Source organism: Nicotiana tomentosiformis, chromosome 5, assembly GCF_000390325.3.
Source record: "Nicotiana tomentosiformis chromosome 5, ASM39032v3, whole genome shotgun sequence".
In the NCBI taxonomy this organism is placed as follows: Eukaryota; Viridiplantae; Streptophyta; class Magnoliopsida; order Solanales; family Solanaceae; genus Nicotiana; species Nicotiana tomentosiformis.
The window spans coordinates 11028958-11050247 of record NC_090816.1 but is presented as its reverse complement, the minus strand read 5'-3'; the positions used below and the strand labels follow the sequence as shown (position 1 = coordinate 11050247).

At 39.9% G+C, this 21290-nt stretch overlaps 1 protein-coding gene across 1 annotated transcript; it reads right to left on the bottom strand.

Moving 5' to 3' along the window:
• Nucleotides 1-17477: 17477 nt before the first annotated feature.
• Nucleotides 17478-18611, bottom strand: LOC138891917 (uncharacterized). The gene has a single exon (XM_070175604.1). It carries the CDS (start codon nucleotides 18609-18611, stop codon nucleotides 17478-17480), a length of 1134 nt encoding a protein of 377 aa, XP_070031705.1.
• Nucleotides 18612-21290: the final 2679 nt, after the last annotated feature.

Genomic DNA, 21290 nt, shown 5'->3' with positions numbered 1-21290 from the left:
CTCAAATAGTGCAGTTAAAGCATGGCGGGAACCTAAGTCTACCCGGACATAACATGAATCTAGCTACGTACGGACTCTCATCACCTCATGCGTACGTAGCCCCCACAATAAGTAGCATATAACAAATACATAACCTAGGGGTAGTTTTCCCTTCACAGAGTTAGACATGAGACTTACCTCGCTCCGAAGTTCCATAACCGCCTTCAAAGCCTCTCTAGCACCTCAAATCGATGTCCGTCGCTCCAAAACTAGTCAAACAATGTGCAAACCAATAAAATATACTCTAATACTCATTATAAATCAATTCATAACAATCCCTAACTTCGCTCGAAAAGTCAATAAAATCAACCCTCAGGCCCACGTTTCCGTATTCCAAAAATATTCGAAGATAAACTCTACTCATAATACTACGAATTCAAATATATGATTTATTCCTAATTCCATATCCAATTTCGGGGTCAAAATCCAAAAATACAAAATTCTAGGTTTTCTACCAAAATCCCAAATTTCTACTAATTTCCATGCTTAAATCCATGTATAAACCATGTATTTAACTTGTAATAGGTGGGAAATCACTTTCTGTTTCTTGTAGAAAATCCCCTCAACATGGCTCCCCAAATTCGGCCAACCCAAGTGAAAAATGAAAGAAGAAGAGCCAAATCCCGTTCTTAAAACAACTCTGCCTAGCGACATTTCGCATCTACGGTCCCCAGGTCGCTTCTTCAATTGTCGCTTCTGTGGCTTCAATCTCGCACCTGCGAGAACCCAGACCAGGTCGTCTACCGCATCTGCGACCCCTCCAGCACTTATGCGCCCTCACTTCTACGATGCCTCATCCGCTGGTGCGGTTCTGCTTCTGCAGAAACTCGACCGCATCTGTGGTCCCAGCCTTCCCCAGCAAAAATCTGCTTCTGCGCTAGCCTGGCCGCTTCTGCGGAGTCGCATCTGCGGCCCTTTTTTCGCAGGTGTGATTGCACCAGAACCACCTACCTCAGCACCTCTCTCAAGTCCAATATCCATCCGTTTCCAATCCGATTCGCACCCGAGGCTCCCGGGCCCCCGTTTAAATATACCAACACATCTCAAAACACATTACGAACTTAGTCAAGGCCTTAAATCATGCCAAACAACTTCTAAACTACGAATCGACGACCGAAATCTTTCTTTAAACTTTCAAACTTCCAAACTTCGACGAACACATCCGAACCATATCAAAATATTTTGGAATGATGCCAAACTTTGCGTGCAAGTCACAAATCACGATACGAATCTATTCCAAGGATCGGAACCCCAAATAAATATCGATAACATTAAAATCCACTTCAAACCAAACTTATGAAATTCTAAATTTTTAGAGATGCGAACTTTCTACAATAAGCACTGAAATGCTCCCTGACCACCCGACACTCAATCCGAATATACTCCAAAGTCCAAAATCATCACACGAACCTATTGGAATCTTCAAATCCCAATGCTGAGGTCGTTTACTCAAAAGTCAAACCTTAGTTAATTCTTCCAGTTTAAAGCTTCCGAATTTAGAATTTTCTTTTCAAATCAACCGAGAACTTCACGAAATTCAATTCCGACCACACACACAAGTCATAAAACATGAAGTGAAGCTACCCAAGGCCTTAAACTGTCGGACAACGCGCTAGAGCTCAAAACGACCGGTTGGTCGTTACATTCTCCCCCACTTAAACATACGTTCGTCCTCGAACATGCTAAGAACTGCTCCGGAGTTGTCCAGAATCACTGTTCAATACCTTGTGCACCTACCTGTGCCACCACAACCTACTTGAGCATATTGGCTCGAGCCAGATTGAAGATCCCCCCTTTCATTTAGTCAATAAGCCTTAGAACCAAATTCTAACTTCCGAATTTCTTTACAAAACCTTATTCAAACATACGAACACCGTATCAATCTCTACATACTGAATCCATACATAATCATGCACCCATGCTGACATCACACAATGCGCTGAATAACTCATTTACCCAAGGCAACCTCCTCCAAGCACAACGACTACAAATTCACTGACTCGACGCCCGTAGCATACATCATAACACATATAAGCCCGATGTCAATCCTCAAAATACTACCACGATGGAAGAGATGTGTATAAACTTTTAACCACCTGCCGAATCAACAAATTATGGAGTCTCTCCTCAGGATAAGAACCATTACCTCATTCTAAAATAAATAACGATATTTGCTCTTTAATATACCTTATATAAATCTGATTGCATTGACTTCAGGTCCAAAAATCTCGTCTTACCAAGTACACGCTGCTTGGGCAATAAGCCACCTCGACACTGCCAAAAACAATCTCATATGATGCCATGACTGCGCCAACAAGCTACAAACTCGAATGTGACACATAAAGAGGAGTGAACTCTCGAAAAGGACAACCCAGACCGTGTAACGAATGAAACGGTCGAACAGATACTGTGAACCCTTCTCAGAGAATGAGAAACAAAATACACAATAATAGATATAGGGAAGTGTACTCAACATCTCACTGTTGCGGCGTGCAACCCGATCCAAACAACATGCTTGTAGTGGCGTGCCATCTGATCCACACTTAGCCATAAATAAGGAAATACTCATCAACCATAATGCTTATACCTACAAAGTACCGAATATCGACCATAAGTACGCCAAGTGCAAAAATACAGCCCTGGGTATACGGATAGTGCCATACGCTATGAAACCCAAGCACAACTAAGGTGCGATAAATGACCTGCATCTCGAGAGCCATCCTACTCATATAACACCACAAGCTATACGGGACCTTAGCACATGTGCAGATAATCAAGTCGCCTCAAAACCCACATGGCACAATAGAGTATTACATGGGATAACTGACGACGGGAATAACATCCAATGCCTGAATATTCTTCCATAAGCAACGATATTCTGAATGAACACATCCGGTCTGATGTAGAGCACACATTCACATTAGACCCATCAACAGACCTCAAGCCGATTCTGATCATAACATACTGGGATAATAACCTTTCAAGGATCCACAATAACCTTTTCCATGACACATAAGAACAACCGTCAAATCCGGAACAAACTCACACAATCCACATCCCAAAGAATAGAACGCATCTCAAGCATAAACTCTCACATTTGCGATATTACTATAATCTTCATACTTGGTTTTAATCTTTCACAATCAAATGACTAACATGCCATACTTATAAAAAAAATATTCTTGTGGGGCACGCTCCCACGACCTTCCGCACCAAGTAGCAAAATCAGCACCTCCATACCACTAACCGTACTAATTTTGTAAGACAAATCACAATCCGCAAATCAATACACAATGCCTCTTCCACAGAACACCATTCTCAGGCGACACTAAGATAACGCCAGCTTACTCTAAGCATCTGCATTCTTCCCTGCTCATCCGAGCTCATGACATTCTTACCAATGTCGAACCACGATCATGATTTCTCCACTTTCCATTCCCATGTCGCTCACTGCATCTAGAACCCCTTTAATTCAACACATTTCATAGGAACGATGACAATACGCAACCGAATTCCCATAACCGCAGAAAAATACAAACCTCAAGTTGTGGTCTAAACCGCCATAACACTTTCGGGATCCATCTACACATAACAAGGCCATTAAAATCAAATACCTCCAAATCGATCAATTTATGGTGGTTGTTACACCTGCATGTACAACCACGAATCACCTATATAGCTTACATACAGAAGGAACTGATCATTGCCACAATCACGCCGATTCAAATCATTACTAACCGACCCAACTTCTTCTAATTTACTCTTGACTTGCCTTAGAAATAAAAATAGCTCCATTTAAAACATTGCGAACTCGACTAGCACTCATCCCGAGTGACCCGAATCATAAGACCACATCGTCTCGATACTCATAAACCATTTTATACTCTTCTCATGCGTACAATAGCATCTCATACTGGTACACCTATTCTGAAAGACCTTCCACGAATCCAAAGCCATTTCTCCCATTTCTCCATTACTACTCCGCAGACCCGATGATAACATAGAAACATTCCCCAAGTATTCTTCACACTATGGTACAAAAATCACGGCCTTTAGTCACGCAACGAACCCAAAATTCTTAGACACCATACTTTAATTCTTGAAGCCACTAGGACCGTTGTTGAGAGTCATACACTCTGACCTCGTCCCAAATATAACCAAACTCCAATACTTTTCTAGCACATGAACACCCTATCAAAGAAGCAACTGGCTGAATTATTTTCCTTGTACATTACTTCCACAAGAAGCATAAACTCTAAGTCTTCCCAAAACCTGCACCTCAATCGATAAGGCGAAGTATAACACACATTCATCAAGTTCTTTGCTTGAATTACTCCTGATGTTTTCTTTTCTTAGTCATAATAGTCCACCAATGCACCGATAACCAGAAACCACACAATTAGGTCCAATCGTAGACAGTGGGCTCCCCCATTTAGTTTTTAGCTACCATTATATAATATAGAGCCCACAACGATTCCTCCTTCTCAATTACTATGATATCGCACCGTTAACCCTCCAAATTTCTCGAAATCTTTTGTTAAGCTTTTCATGAAATATTCCGAATTATCAGCCACAATCGCATACTTGACCTTCTGTTAGGTAGTAAGTACAACTCTTCATAGAAACCTCATCAAAATCATGCAACTGCTAACATGTTCATTGGAGATAACCCACATTTGGAATTCCATGGTGACATCTTCCAATGATGCTACACTAGGTACAACTACCACGAGTTCAGTATATCCTCCGGAGCCCATGCTCGTCCACCAACTGTACAAGTTTGTTCCCTCCCCATTGACATTACTGAAAGTCTGACAATACCTTCCAAACTCAAGTATTGTTGCATCTGAAACGATAATCAAGTTTTCACACCCTTCTTTATTTCAAGAAGACTCCTTTCTACCATATTAAATCTTCCTCCGTACAGTAACCACCAACCCAAATATAATCCGTGGACCTAGTCACCTTCCACTATGACTCCCAAATCGTTCCAAACTTCCTCAAGGCAAGTGTTTTCCTGCCACATAATCCATATTCTACTCCGCCATTCTCACTTCTGTTCAACCACATCCTTTCAAAAATTCCTCGACCTATGCTCTTCATACTTGACCTGCTAGTAATTCAACCACCGCGAGACACATCCCTCCATGTTCTTACTCATACTTCGTTGTCCAAATGTTGCCTCAAATCAAATCCATATATGTAGCACCTGAACTAATGAATTGCTACCAACTCTAAACCTTCTAGAAGATCATCTTTCTCGAGCCATCAACATTAGAAATACCAATTTGATTCTGAAACTGCTACACTCTACTATCTCTGACAACAGCTTCTAAGGCACCATTTCACAACACCCTGCCCCGAAGGAAAATTGAAGAAGAACATAACACCGACGAACCTTAATGCGTTCAAACAAGGACAACGACACCACCTCATAAATGAGAATTCCACATCGCTAAAAAATATCAAGTCTCATCCATTACCCAAAGCCTGAACATCTATAGATCGATTGTATTTCCCCCGTTGGAATCAAATGTTGAACCCCTAAACCACGCAGTGAGAGATCCTCCTTTCGAGTCATTCATTGGCTTGACACATAGACAAACACCCTACAATTACACCAACACTGTGCGATAACAATGCAGGAACATCATAGCAATCTATGCATAGCCTTAAAACCATAGGAAATACCGATACTGAGCTGAAACGACAGAACATCCTTTCGCAAGACGACGATAATAGTCTCCCCGAAGACGTAGGGAAAAACATCCTGCACCACATTTGCAGTACCACTATAACTCCTCGATTCCCAATTGATAACAAGTGCTTCACATTGCATAAGGTTGAGTAGGAAGAAAATAAAGGCACAAGCCTCCAAGGAATCAAATTGCAAGAAGAGGAATCAAGTAGGGAAGTGCTCCTAATAGCTTTGTAGCCTCTCGAAGATAAGTCCAGGCGTCTCCGTACTGATCCGCAATACTCTACTAGACTTGATCATGACTTGTGAGACCTAAGTGAACCTAACGCTCTGATACCAAGCTGGCACGATCCAAAATCCACTAAAGGTCGTGATGGAGCATAACACCATCGTCAGGCAAGCCAACGGTGATTGATCAACTCATTTACTCATTTTATTACTTTGAAATCACAATTTTCATTAATTAAATAGCAAGAAAGATGGTACTCATACAAAACCCATGATTTTATTTTCCAATTTCTGTACAAAATATAATTTCAAGGTGAAATGTTGATAATTTCATGAACTATAATAATGAACAACCAGTAGGAACTCCCAAAATCCGGTGTCACAAGTGCATGGGCATCTACTAAGAAGTACAATATTAATACAAAAACCGTCTGGAATACAAGTTGTCGTGCCTCATTTTCTCGTGAAAGTCGGTTTCGACGTGTGACAACTCTTTTAAAGGAGGTATTAAAAGAGAATAGTCGCCACCTAATGATTTTAAGGTGCGTTAGGGCACCTATTTGAAAATAACTTTGTTTGACTAGTCAACGCCACCAAAGATCGAGTAAGGGCTCAAATTACCGCAAAGAGAAGTTATTAGGAACTCTTCGAGGTCCATAACTGTGGGTCCTGGCCGAAGTTTAAACTATGTAGATTATGTAATTAGGCTAGATGATCAAATAAATAAAGGAAAATTTAGAAGTCCAAGAGTCATATTATAACACATGAGAATCAGTACAAATCTTAATGACTACAAGAATGCAACCATATTGATCTATGTTAAGTGACTAAGTGTAAATAACATGTACAAAAAGAAAGGGGGTCCTATGTTTTTTAGCTTAAAGGATCACCACGTGCAACATAAATAATATTTTACAACTCCCTTAAGGTAGGGGTTGCTCATATTATTTAGCAGGCATAGACTATCATCGCCTGCAACCCAATTACTATGTTGAGGTTGTTACTTAAAGGCGCTCTAATTCAATTCTAAATCGTACCATATGCGTGCACTACCCGTCCCATACCTATGGTCCAGGAGGCTTTGGACCTACTATTAGGCGGTTCTAGACTCATCTTAGGTTGCTCAAAATGATACAACAAGTTGACATTCAAAACAGATAGGACTTCATATAAAGACAATTAAAGGCCCAAGTTAGCCTCCACACATAAACAACAAATGCAGACGGGCAATTCAGGCAATTTATAGTTTCAGAATCAAAATTTAAAGTCCTATAGGCATGGTTTCTAGGTGATTCTTGATTCTAGTACTATATAAGTATCGTATAGGTAGGTTAAAACATCACAAGTCCTATAGGCATGATTTTTAATTGTTGGTGAGGCAATAAAGCGATACAATTTACCAGTTTACTAATGCCGATTTTATAAGTGCGCACCTTAGGCATACGTTAATGTCTTATAGACATGGTTTCTAATAGTTACATAATTAGGCAGTGAGATATTTTTGAGAGCCTAGTACTAACAACGTCGATCTCATAAACAAGTTCTTATGCTTGCAATAACATCCTATAGGTAGGATTTCTAACAATTGACAATTAGGCTTGATTTTATTACACTTTATCCCTATAGACATGTCATATAGGCGGGGTAGTGTAATGAAAATAACGGAAATAGTCTATTAAAGATTAGAATCCTATAGTCATGATATCTAGATGGGCAGTACACTAGAAGTAGTAGAAGCAATTGACCAATTGATTATTTGAAGTCATATGGACATGATATCTAGATTAATAAAAGCATATACATCCTATAGGCATGTTGTCTAAATGTACAGTAGTAACATAGAAATGAGTATGGTAGATACTTAGACTAACGTGTTTGAACAGTGTACAAGTGAGGTGTGCATGATTCCTATAGGCATGATTTCTATTAGTGTGCAACATACCAAACGGAATAACAAACAAGACATGCTAAATGGAATAAAAATATTTCACAGAGACCCTATAGGCATGTTTTCTTCCCTTTCATGCAAATATTAGTATACCTTAGCCCATTTTTCATTAATCTCCCCATTATTCGTTATTACAAATTATTACATGCTCAATGACAAGAGAAGAAACATACATAATATTATGGAATTGATAGGATTACAGAACCAATATATAGAGCAGACTCAAAAGGATCTAACCCAGCACTACCTGGGCCTTCAACAGACTTTCTTTTACTCGAATAGCAAGCCTAGATCCAAACACTTCCCAAAACAGGAGAGTATGTCCATTTGCATAACCCAAAGTCTCACATGGACTCATTTTCCAGTCCAATAATGACAATATTGACCACTATACTAAACAAATTAATGGACCATACATGGAAATCAACTAAACAGTTTTTAAAGAAATGCCTCATAACGACATGATTGTGTGACATTTAGCAAAATTCATGAACACATGATCATTTAGAAACAAGAGTGATAGATTTTATTAAGTAAGGTACATGAAATAGATTCAATTTCAACATGGTAAATTTTATATGGTAAACTAATAACATGGGTTGAATCATTAAGTAGGTGAGGACACGCTAAAGATAGGCATAACATCATAGGAGTTGAGGAAACACGCCACTTAGAGTCAACAAGGTGAGCATACACAAGATGCACATATTAAGCTGTCCAGAGTGGGTCTAGGACAGAGCATAGTTCAGAATTAGTCCAAAGGGATTTTAAAACTATGAATCTAAGTTAGGAAGGTCTGATAGAGCCATAGTCAGAGGAGGACAATTACACACAGCAAGCAAGTAGACATGCATAATCTATAGCAACTAATAAATATCTTAATTTTGTTAAGTACTACACAAATATTCCCAAGTTCAAAATTACCATGGTAGAAGAGATTGTCAACTTAGGGTCAAGCAGAGCAGACAGATTTCAAAACATAAATCAGTCGACCAGGAATAATACAGAAAAACATGTGTATTTTAATTCAACTAGGAACCTAACCAATACTAAAGAGCACAGAGTTTGCTAAACACCACATTACAATTCTTAAAGTCACATGTTTGATTAAAGCAAAGATTCATGTAAATAAGGACAATAGTAGAGCCTATACAAAGGATTCAAAAACCAATTAAGACAAATTCTGGGCAAACAATAATCCCCTGTAGTTTCAAGGTAAACGTTCAAATTGAGACAGTATTAAACAGTCAATATGAGGCAGCATGCATTTATCAACATAACAACTTCAAACAAGTGTCATAATCCAGAGAACCTTCTAATCAAGCTAACTTACTCGAATCCGGATGAAGAATTACAAGAGAAAGATCAAACAAAGTTGGCATAGCATCATATTGACTTTAAAAGGACACATAACAGGGACATTCAGAAGCATGAACACAAGTAGGGAGGAAACATAACTGAGGGAGCTTGAGAACTTACCAGTTTGCAAACAAACTAATAAAGAACGAGAAACTCTAAATCTTAGGAATAGCAGCACTTATAGGAGAGTAATGAAAAAACCCCAAACCTCCAGTGCTTTAGAGTTCATTAGAGCCGCAAAACGGACCCCGAGCAGTGGTTGCACTGGAAGAAGGTTTAACAGAATACAGTGACCTTGGCTTTCAGCCATCCAAGAGGCTCAATTTTCGTATAGTATCGAATAAGTCAGAGTGAGGGGATAGTTCTTAAGGTGGTTAAAGTCTATCTAAAGGGGAAATTGTGGAGGTTATATAGTGGTAGAATCAAGCAAGTAAACATGGAAAATAATTAATCAATCACAAAATAAGGAAAAAATATCACATGCAATCAGTAATAGAACCGGTAAAAGGGAAATCGAAAATTCAAACCCTAGTTAAGTCCAATGGCCATGAATCTCGTCGGAAATGCGAGAATCGTTCATTGTAGAGTATATAAAGATGAAACATCGGCCAAATATTTACAAGAATAGAGCCAAATCAGGCTCGTCTTGCAGGTAGCGTTTACCAAAGTTAGGTAAACATCAAGTAACACCATAAATACGTAAGTAGTAACAAAATAAGGCAAGAGAATCATGAAAAGATTCCATATCGGGGCCGGATTCGGAGAGGATTTGAGGGTATCACGGCTAGGGTTTCTCAGAGATGAGTGGGATGGAGAGGCTTCAGAGGTGGCTTTCTAGGTGGGAATGTCCCTAGGGTTTAGGTTAAGGGGATATAAGGAAATGGGGAAGATTATTGTGGGTCGTTGATCATCTGAGATCAATGGCCTTGATTAAATGGAAGTGGGGCGGGTCAAGATATGGGTATAGGATAGTGGGCTGCTGGTGCTGGGTTAAAGGTTATTGGGCCAAGGTTTTTGGTCTGAAAATTAGCCCTATATTGGGCTAATAATTAAATACACAAAAATTGTTAAAACATAATTTATAAAAAAAATAATTCATAGATAATAAAACATTACTTGTGTAATAAAATGATTGAAAATAATAAATTAACATTATAAAATGCTATTTTAGCTTGAATAATGTAATAAATATAATTATGCATAGAATATAGGCTATTATTGTAAAATTATGTAAATGGCTCAAAAAATGCAAAGATAATTATATGAAATGAAGTAAAATATTATAATATATATATATATATATATATATATGTAGATGTATATATATATAATGAATTTTGATGATTAAATCATCACAAAATAATTTAAGAGGTAATTAATACATATTCAAGTAATTTAAATGGAAGAAAATTAATTTTAAAGCTTTAAAATTATGAAACATTATAAAAAATACTTCTATGACTCTTGTAAATTGGTGATGGTGCGGGAATGATATTTAACGCATATATGACATTTAAAAATATGAGGGCAAAATTGGGTATCAACAGCTGCCTTTCTTTAACCGGGAATGATGAAAGAGTTGTCGGGTAAGGAAAATGATGACCAATTTGTCCGAAGTGAGTGAGGAATGATGTGTTTTGATAAAAATGGGGGTTGAACCCTGGTTCTTGAGTTGCCTACATATCTCTGGTTTTACGGAAAGCAGGTCATGTGTAGTTCTGGATCTAATAGCGAACGAAGCCGATGGAGTTGTTATAAGAGTGGTCATATGTTTCAAAAGGATCTTTTGGGTAGGATAGTGTCGTTGGTAAAAGATAATTTTAGGTAGAACCATGAACGCGAATTGAACATTACTGGTGTACAAAGTAGATATTCGAACGGTTATAGAACAAAAGGTAGTCGATTGCTGATTATCTGTTACCTTTGAGATAGTTAAAGGATGTGAATGGAAACCAGACCGAGAATTGCTCCTGTTTGTAGAGCGGTTACCTCCCAAGTTACATGCAATACTTAAAACATGATGCACGTGAATATATGGGGTTATTGCGTAATTTAAACATGATGCAAATTCCCTTTGGACCTTGAAGGATATCTTTGGACGATGAGGATAATGTCCTTAGACCATGACATCCTGGGCCATGAAGCGTATGAGAAGGGATTCGCAGGCCATGGAATATTTTACTTGGGCCATGAGGATAGTTCCTCCGGACTATGACGCCTTAGGATAATGACATAAAATTTTGAGAGATCCTCAGGCAATGGCATGGTATCTTTTGGCTATGAGGATGGTGCCTTTAGACTATGACGCCTTCGGACAATGTGGAGATGTTTCAGCCCATGAAATGCAAGTATGTGTTAATATCGATCGCTTGATAAAGGAAATAGGTGATGCTCAGTCATATATGATAACGAGACGAGACGAGTCTTAGTCTCGTATGGGATGACGACAGTGTTTTAACCCGATGCAAAAAGTGAAGACAATGCTTAATCTCTTGCAAAGAAAGGCATTGCTTGGCTTTATGCAATGGTGAGGCAGTGATTAGCCTTATGCAGTGTGGAGAAAGTGCTTATCCTTATGCAAAGAATAGAGACAATGCTTAGTCTCATGCAAAGAAAGGCAGAGCTTAGCCTTATGCGGTATGGAGGCAGTGCTTAGTCTTATGCAAGGAATGGATACAGTGCTTAGTCTCATGCAAAGAATGTCAAAACTTTTCCTTATGCAATAATGGATACAATGCTTAGTCTCATGCAAAGAGCAGAGACAGTGTTTAGTTTCATGCAAGAAAGGTAGTGTTTAGCCTTATGCAGTATGGAGGCAGTGCTCAGCCCCATGCAAAGGATGTAGACAATGCTTAATCTCATGCAAGGTGAGGGCAATGTTTATACCTATGCAAGGAGTAGAGACAATACTTAGTCTCATGCAAGGAATGGAGACAGTGCATAGTCGCATGCAATGTGAGGGTTGTGTTTAGTTCTATGCAAGGAGTAGAGATAATGCCTAGTCTCATGCAAAGGAAGGCAGTGCTTAGCCTTATGCAATAATGAAGGGAATGTTTATCCCTATGCAAGAAAAGCAATGACTAAATGCGAAAGTATGAAGCATTTCTTAGCTTGATGTATTTGCGTTGGGGCGACTTTTGTCGGTGTGAAGATAGTGGTCTTGCTGTGTGTATGTATTTGCGAAAGTTCCTGTTATATTCATTGTGCCTGCATCCAAAGAAATATCGTGAGTTTTGTGTGGGGGGGGGAGGTTGGTTCGTGCTCTCTATTCCTTGCTTTGCCTTTACTCTTGTCTGGAGGTCCTGCTTGAGTCACCCCGGGTAACGTCTGGCTGCTATAAAAAATATAATTTCGAAAGACATGCATTGTTTATAAAAATGTAGTTATCCGAAATATGTGATAATGCATGAGGGAGAATAATTGTTGAATTGATGACTGTGACACGCTTTTGAGACATTGCAACCCCTTGACTTAGAAATTTGAGGATCCTCCTCATAATTCTGTCCCAGTTTAAATGCATACTTCTAGCGATACATTCCTTGGCGATTCTAATCATGATGAGATCAGGAAAAGTCGAGTTCTTGCCCCAGTTTCTGACTATAGAGGGAATGAAGATTTTATTATGATGTGACCGAACCCATAGGGCTTCCTATGTATCCCCTCTTAAACGGGAATCAGATCAAGCATTGTTTAGTTATATTAAATAGAAAGTGCAAACATAATCTTAAACATAGTATCTCTTGATTGCGTCCGAATTGTTGGGTTTTGGAAAAATTTGTCCATCCATTTCTGCAAGTATAAGTGCTCCTCTTGTTAATACACGGTGGACCATGTAAGGGCCTTGCCAGTTGGGCGAGAATTTCCCTTTTGCTTCATCCTGATGTGGGAAGATCCGTTTCAGTACCAATTGCATCGGTGTGAATTGCCTTGACCTAACCTTTTTGTGGAAAGCTCTTACCATTCTATTCTGGTAGAGTTGACTGTGACACACTACGTTCATTCTTTTTCCATCAATGAAAGCTAGTTGTTCATACCGGTTGGCTTCTTGTATGATTATTAAGGAAGGGATCTCCACTTAGGCGGGAATAACATCTTCAGTACCGTAAACCAGTAAATAGGGAGTTGCCCCAGTTGATGTACGAACTGTGGATCGATACTTGAGTAAAGCAAATGGTAGCTTTTCATGCCATTGTTTGTAGTTGTCCATCATTTTCCTCAATATTTTCTTGATATTCTTATTGGCGGCTTCTACGGCGCCATTCATTAGCGACATGTATGATGTAGAGTTTTGATGCTTGATCTTGAATGTTTCACACATAGCTTTCATCAAGTCACTGTTGAGATTGGCGGCATTGTCATTAATGATTGATTCGGGTACTCCAAATTGACAAACAATGTAGTCCCCAACAAAATTTGCTACAACCTTCTTAGTTACAACTTTGTAGGATGAGGCTTCAAACCATTTTGTGAAGTAGTCTATAGCCACCAGAATGAACCTATGTCCGTTTGAAGCACCAGGTTTGATTGGTCCAATGACATCCATGCCCCAAGCAGAAAAAGGCCAGGGCGAGCTAGTTGCATTACGTTCGTTGGGAGGCACTCGTATCGTATCAGTATGTATCTGGCATTGGTGACACCTTTGAACATATTTGATGTAGTATGTTTCCATAGTCATCTAGAAATACCCTGCTCTTAATATCTTCTTGGCCAAAATCGAAACCATCCATGTGAGGTCCGCAAGTTCCGGCATATATTTCCTCGAGCAATCTAGATGCCTCCTTAGCATCGACACATCGCAGTAATCCCAGGTCGGGAGTTCTTCTATACAGAATTCCTCAAATTTGAAAGAAGTGGTTGGCCAATCTTCAAAGTGTGCGCTTCTCAATGTGTGTAGCGTGTTATGGATATTCTCCCTTTTCCAAGTATTCCTTCATGTCGTGAAACCACGGATTTCCGTCAATAACTTCTTCAACATGTGCACAATAAGATGGCTACTTATGAATTCCTATTGGGATAGGGTCAATGAAATGCTTGCCTGGGTGTTGTATCATGGAAGGCAAAGTGGTTAACGTATCTGTGAACTCATTCTGAATCTTTGGAACATGTTTGAATTCTATCATTATGAACCTCTTGATCAGCTCCTGTACACAATGCAAGTATGACAGTATTTTGGTATTCTTAGTAGCCCATTCTCCTAGTACCTGGTGTACTAATAAATCAGAATCTCATATTACCAGCAACTCCTGAACGTTCATGTCGTCAGCCAACCAGAATCCCAAGATGCAGGTCTCATATTCTGCCATATTGTTGGTGCACGTGAACTTGTGTTTTCCAGATATCGGGTAGTGTTGACCGATTTTGGACACTAAGATAGCTCTGATACCCACTCCTTTGAAGTTTGTTGCTCCGTAAAAGAACATCCTCCAACCATCGTACGCCTCGGTAATATATTCTCCTATAAATGATACTTCATCGTCGGGAAAATACGTTTTTAATGGTTCGTATTTTCTGCCTACGGGATTTTCTGCCAAATGATCCACTAATGCTTGCCTTTTGACTACCTTATGAGTTACATATACGATGTCAAACTCACTCAGCAATATTTGTCACTTTGCTAACTTACCCTTAGGCATGGGTTTTTGAAAGATGTATTTTAGCGGATCCATCCTTGATATGAGATATGTAGTGTACGCACAGAAGTAATATTTCAATTTCTAGGCTATCCATGTCAAAGCGTAGTGGGTGCGTTCCAACAAAGAGTACCGGGCTTCGTAAGTGTGAACTTCTTGCTCAGATAAAGTATCGCATGTTCCTTCCTTCTAGTTTCGTTATGTTGTCCTAGAAAGAAACCAAATACCCCATCCAACACAGACAGATAAAGCAACAAGGTCTTCTTGGTTCTGGTGGGACCAGCACGGGCGGTTTAGATAAATACTCCTTGATTTTGTCGAAGGCTTTGTGGCATTCTTTAGTCCAGCTTGTTGCAGCACCTTTCCTTAGCATTTGGAAGATTGGTTGACATATCACTGTTGATTGTGCTATAAAACAGTTGATATAATTGAGGCACCCTAGAAAACGCATCACATCTTTCTTATTCTTTGGCGGCGGCAAATCTTGGATAGCTTTGAGTTTTTGACGGGTCTAAATCAATACCTCGGTGGATGTTGATGAAACCTAACAACTTTCCAACATGGACTCCGAAGGCACATTTTGAAGGATTCAACTTCAAATTGTATTTTCGAAACCGATCGAAAAATTTCTTCAAGTCTGCTGTGTGATCCGAACTCCTTTTAGATTTGATGATAACATAATCCACGCACACATCTATTTCCCTGTGTATCATGTTGTGGAAGATAGTCGGCATGGCCCTCATATAGGTGGCCCCAGCATTCTTCAAACCAAACGACATCATTTTGTAACAATATATTCCCCACACTGTGATAAAGGTTGTCTTTTCGGCATCCTCTTCATCCATCCAAATATGATGGTATCCTGCGAAATAGTCAACAAAGGATTGCAGTTCATGCTTGGCACAGTTGTCAATCAGTATGTGTATGTTGGGCAGCGGAAAATCATCCTTAGGACTCGCTCTGTTCAAATCTTGATAATCGACACATACTCTAACTTTGCCATATTTATTTGGAACTGACACAATGTTGGCTAACCAGGTTGGGTATTCGACCACTCGGAGATCCTTGACTTTGATTTGCTTGGTGACCTCCTCTTTTATCTTCAAACTCATATCCGACTTGAACTTTATGAGCTTCTGCTTTACCGGTGGACACATGGGATTGGTGGGTAGCTTGTGAGCTACTATGGATGTGCTTAAACTAGTCATTTCATCGTAGGACCATGCGAAGATGTCCTTATACTTCTTTAGAAACATGATATACTCTTTTTTTTTTGTCGGTGATAGATGGATGCGTATGCGAGTTTCCTTGACTGTTTCAGAATCCCCAAAGTTAACGACCTCAGTTTTCTCCAAATTAGACTTTGGTTTATTTTCAAAATTCTCTACTTCTTTGACAATTTCCTCTAGAACTATATCATACTCTAGATCTTCCAAATCACTGTCCTTATGTTGCGTTGTCTCATTAGGTGTCACAGTCGTAGGTTCAACATGATATGTAATAATTATGCTGAAAAGAATGTAGAAAATAATGGTAAATATAAAAAGCAGTAATGCATTAATAAAACTTTAAAATGTCAACAAGTACGACTCGATGAATCGAGTAATTATTTCAAACAAAATACTGAAAATGTATTAAATTCTCAAAACTATTTGAAAATAATTCATGCTAATTTGCTAGGCTGCCCGGGAACTCGGCGAGCCCGGGATGGTGCAGCGATCCAGATTTTGAGAATAGCTCCTTCTTCCATTGTTTGAGAAGTAATATCCTCCTCCTCCTCCTTAACAATTGCACTGCGGTCCATGTCTTCTTCATCTTGAAATAGATTTATGATACCAGCCAAAATCTCATCTTCTTCGGTTCCCCACATCATGTCGGCTTGACGGAATGTTTGCTACAATGGTGGTACGGGTTGTTCCAGCAGATAATAAGGGGCGTGCCATGGCAATATCCAATTTTGATGTTCTTGCACGGTGTATTCATATCTGAGTCCAAAGGTCGTGCCATGGTACTGTGATTGTACAGGTTTAGTGATCCCCTGAAGCTTTTTGCCAAGACCCTCGACCGATTCATATCCCGTCCACAGCAATATGCTTTCTATCTTCTTGCTCCACCATCGATCCTTTTCAGTTGCGTTCGCCCACTCAATGCGGTGATATGTTTTCGCACTCAACTTCCTCTTATTTTCGATGACTAGAACGATCTCGTTGGTGTCGGCAGGGTTGCTTCCGTCTCCATGAATGATCACCTCCTAATGATTCCATTCGAACTTCACAACTTGGTGCAAAGTACAAGCCACTTCTCCAGCTGCATGTATCCATAGTTGTCCTAATAATAAGTTGTAAGTAGTAGATATTTCTAACACTTGGAACTCAACGTCAAACCAAGTCAGACACATCTGTAGATCAAGGTTGATTTCCCCGATAGTGTCTCTCTGAGATCCGTCAATTGCCTTCACATTCATGCTTCCCATGCGTATCTCGTACATGCCTTTACCTAATCTTTTTAGAGTGGTCAGTAGGCATATGTTCAGGCTCGAACCTCCATCTGTCAAGACCCTGGCAATGAGCTTGTCCTAAAATTTCACTATGATATGCAATTCCCTGTTGTGACTGAGTCCTTCTGGTGGTAACTCATCTTTGTGGAAATTGATTTTGTGACTCTCTAATATCTGTTCGACCATGTTAGCTATCTCTCCACTAGTGATGCCGGCGGGTACATAAGCTTCACTTAGCACCTTCATCAAATCATTCTTGTGCGTGTCTGAGTTTTGCAACAGTGATAAGATAGATATCTGAGCAGGGGTCTTGTTCAGGTGGTCAACAATAGAGTATTCTCTTGCTTGTATCTTTCTCCAAAGATCGTCAGTGTCGGTCTCAACAACAGGCGATTTAGGTTCAGTTTCCTTGCTTGTTCCTCCCAGATTCTCAAGTGTGTAAACTCTACTAGTTCTAGTTATACCTTGCGCGACACTTGTTTCTTCCATTTTGGCTTTTCCCTTTCTTCTTGCTTCCGCAACATAATCCCATGGGATGGCAACAAGCCCATAAGATGGTGTGGGAGATACCATTACAGTGAAATGTGTAGCTATCTCAACTTCAAATGGCGCCTGGTTTTGTACCACAACTGGCGTGAGGGTGGCCATAGATGTTTTAGGAGTGTCTCCCTCTCGAATGAGTCTAATGGACCCTTCCTGATCCCACTCCTCATCTGTTTCTATCACATTCACTCCCTTACCTCTATGATTCGGGAGAGGGTTGTTGTGGACGTTCGGTCCAGCTTTATTTGCTTGTATAACCTTGGTGTAGATCAATGTATGAATCTTGTATTTCAATGTACGACATTCCTTAATGGTATGACCTTTCATGCCTGAATGATAAGCATGTGTTTTTTTAAGGTTGACCCATTGGGAAGGATTTTCCAAAACAACAGCAGGAATAGGGGTGACGTAAGCAGCGGCCTTAAGTCTCTCATACAGTTGGGCGATGGGTTCAGCAATTGGGGTGTATTGTCTAGGAGGTATGCAGTCGAAATTTGGACGTGGCTTTGGGTAGTTTTGGTCGGCGGGTGGAGGTGAATGGTAATATGCAGGTTGATTGTTGTAGGTATGGTAGGTGGCGACAAGGTATTGGTATTTTGGGTGTGAGGGTTGAAATATGGGTAGAGGTGTTTGGTATGTGAGGGGAGATTTAGGGCCCTGGGCTACCATCACGGCACCCACTTCTTTCTTCTTTCAAATACCTCCTGATTGCAAAGATTTATTCGTGGCCTATAGTGCCTTGAAATTAGTTACCATCCCACTCTTGATTCCTTCTTATATTCTTTCCCCTAGCTTGATGATGTCCGAGAACTTGTGATTCTCGATGACCATCAACCTTTCATAATACTGCGGATCCTATGCTCTAACAAAGAACTTGTTCATTTGTTCTTCTTCAAGTGATGGCCTTACTTTTGGAGCCTCTGATCTCCAACGAGTAGCATACTCGCATAAGATTTCTATCGCCTTCTTCTTGAGGTTTTGAATGTAGAAAACATTTGGCGCGCTTTCCGTATTGAACCTGAATCTGTCCATGAAATCTGATGCCATACTTACCCAATTAACCCACTTCTTTGGGTTTTGACTGATATACCAAGACAAAGTGTCTCCTGTAAGGCTTCGCATGAACAGTTTCATGCGGATTTGTTCATTTGTGCCCACTCTTACAAGCATGTCGCAATAGGTTCTCAGATGCACCTTTGGATCACCAGTGCCATCGAACATTTCGAACTTGGGAGATTTGTAACCCTCTGCCAGTTCCACATCCGGTTGAATGCACAGGTCCTCATAGTTTAGATCTTCAATGCCTTTCCCACCTTCAACACTCTGGACTCTCCCTGTGAGCTTCTTGACTTCCTTCGCCACGTTTCTAATGAGCAGGTCCTTCTCAGTCGATTAGGGTATGTATAGGGTTTGTTGTGGGGTATGGGGTAAGGTTTCTACATATATCGGATTGATTTGATGAGTCCCTAGAATTTGGGTATATGGGTGATCGTTGGTCGAGGTTTGGGGATCGGAAGTAGGTTGTGGTGCATTTTGGGGAGTGTGATATATAGTGGTTTGCGGGTATTGAGTTAGATAATGGTGATGTTGTTGAGGGGTTTGCATTGGTGGTGGGTTAAAGTTCTGGGGAGGCGCGGGATTATGATACTGGTGTGATGCGGCATGATTTGGAGCCATGGGTGATGGGTTCTGGTTTTGTGTGTTTTGTGGTGGTGTTTGGCTTTGGGTAGTCGGGTTTTTCTGGTTGATATCGGGAACATTGAGAGTAAGGGAAAGGTTTGCCAGATTTCTGACCTGCTCAAGCTCACCCTGTAGTTCTAAGATTTTCTTCTCCAAACGTAAGACCAACTCATTCTTCCCCTAAGTACTTCTAGCATCTGAAATTTCAACATTTTCTGCCACAACAGTATTGTCTTTCTGGATACCACTTAAATCATCCATTTTCCCTTTGCCCTTTCTTTTACATTTTGGTTCACTAGGTGGAGGACCTCTGGATCTAATATGGTATGGTGATGATGGCAGTATGCAACCAACCTTTGGGAATGGGAATAATCAGAAAGAAAAACAAAAACAAAACAAAAGGTAACCAAGTTAGTAAGATGAAATAAAAGAGTGTTCACAATATTTAAACATGTTTCACAAAGTCATGCAATAATTCGCATTCTAATTTGGGGACCTCATTGTGCCTGAGGTAAGCCTAAACGATACATAAACTTGGAGAAATTGGTGCCAATGTTTGCTTCATTTCATTAATGCGAAAATGAGTCAAAACAATCATTTACTAAATCAAAAATAATAAAATAAAGTCACTAATGGTATTTATCCTTATTACATCGAAATCTAATCTAAACTAGAAAGCAGTAAAGAACATCATCTCCTAATCTACTTGGTCCCTGAATGTAACGACTTGGCAGATCGTTTTGAGTATTACAATCATGTTCCCCCATTTACTGTTCAATTTCTGCTTTACAGTTGTTATGTGACTTTCCGGGGTAATTGGTTTGGGTCCCATGAGGTTTTGAAATGAATTGAGACACTTAGTCTCCAAAATAAAAACTTAAGTTGAAAAGGTTGACCGGATGTTGACTTATGTGTAAACGACCTCAGATTTGAATTTTGATGGTTCCATTAGCACCGTTGGGTGATTTTGTACTTAGGAGTGTGTACGAATTGTGATTTGGAGGTCCATAGTGGAATTAGGCTTGAAATGGTGAAAAATGAATTTTTGGGAAGTTTGACCGGGAAGTTGACTTTTTGATATTGGGGTCGAAATTCGATTCTGAAAATTTGAATAGGTCCATTATGTCATTTATGACTTGTGTACAAAATTTGAGGTCAATCGGAATTGAATTGATAGGTTTCGGCATCGAATGTAGAAGTTGGAATTTGTTAGTTTTTGTTAAGCTTGAATTGGGGTGTGATTCGTGTTTTTAGCGTTGTTTGATGTGATTTGAGGATTAGACTAAGTTCGTATGATGTTTTAGGACTTGTTGGTGTATTTGGTTGAGGTACTAGGGGCCTCGGGTGAGTTTCAAATGGTTAACGGATCAAAAATTTAAACTTAGAAAAATCTAGAAATTTTGTTTCTAGTGTAACCGCACCTGCGAAGCTTTAATCGCAGGTGCACAAGGGCCATCGCAGAAGTGGCCAAGGCTGGGGAGGACGAAGGTCGCAGGTGCGAAGAGTTTTACGCACATGCGTGGTCGCAGGTGCGGGATTTTTAGTGCAGGTGCGCAAGTCGGGGGCTGGGCGTGCCTTCGTGGAAGCGGCCTTGCCGAAGCGACAAATTTAGCCGCAAGTGCGAAAGCACTGGGCAGTGTACAAAACAGAGGAGTTTCGACATTTTTT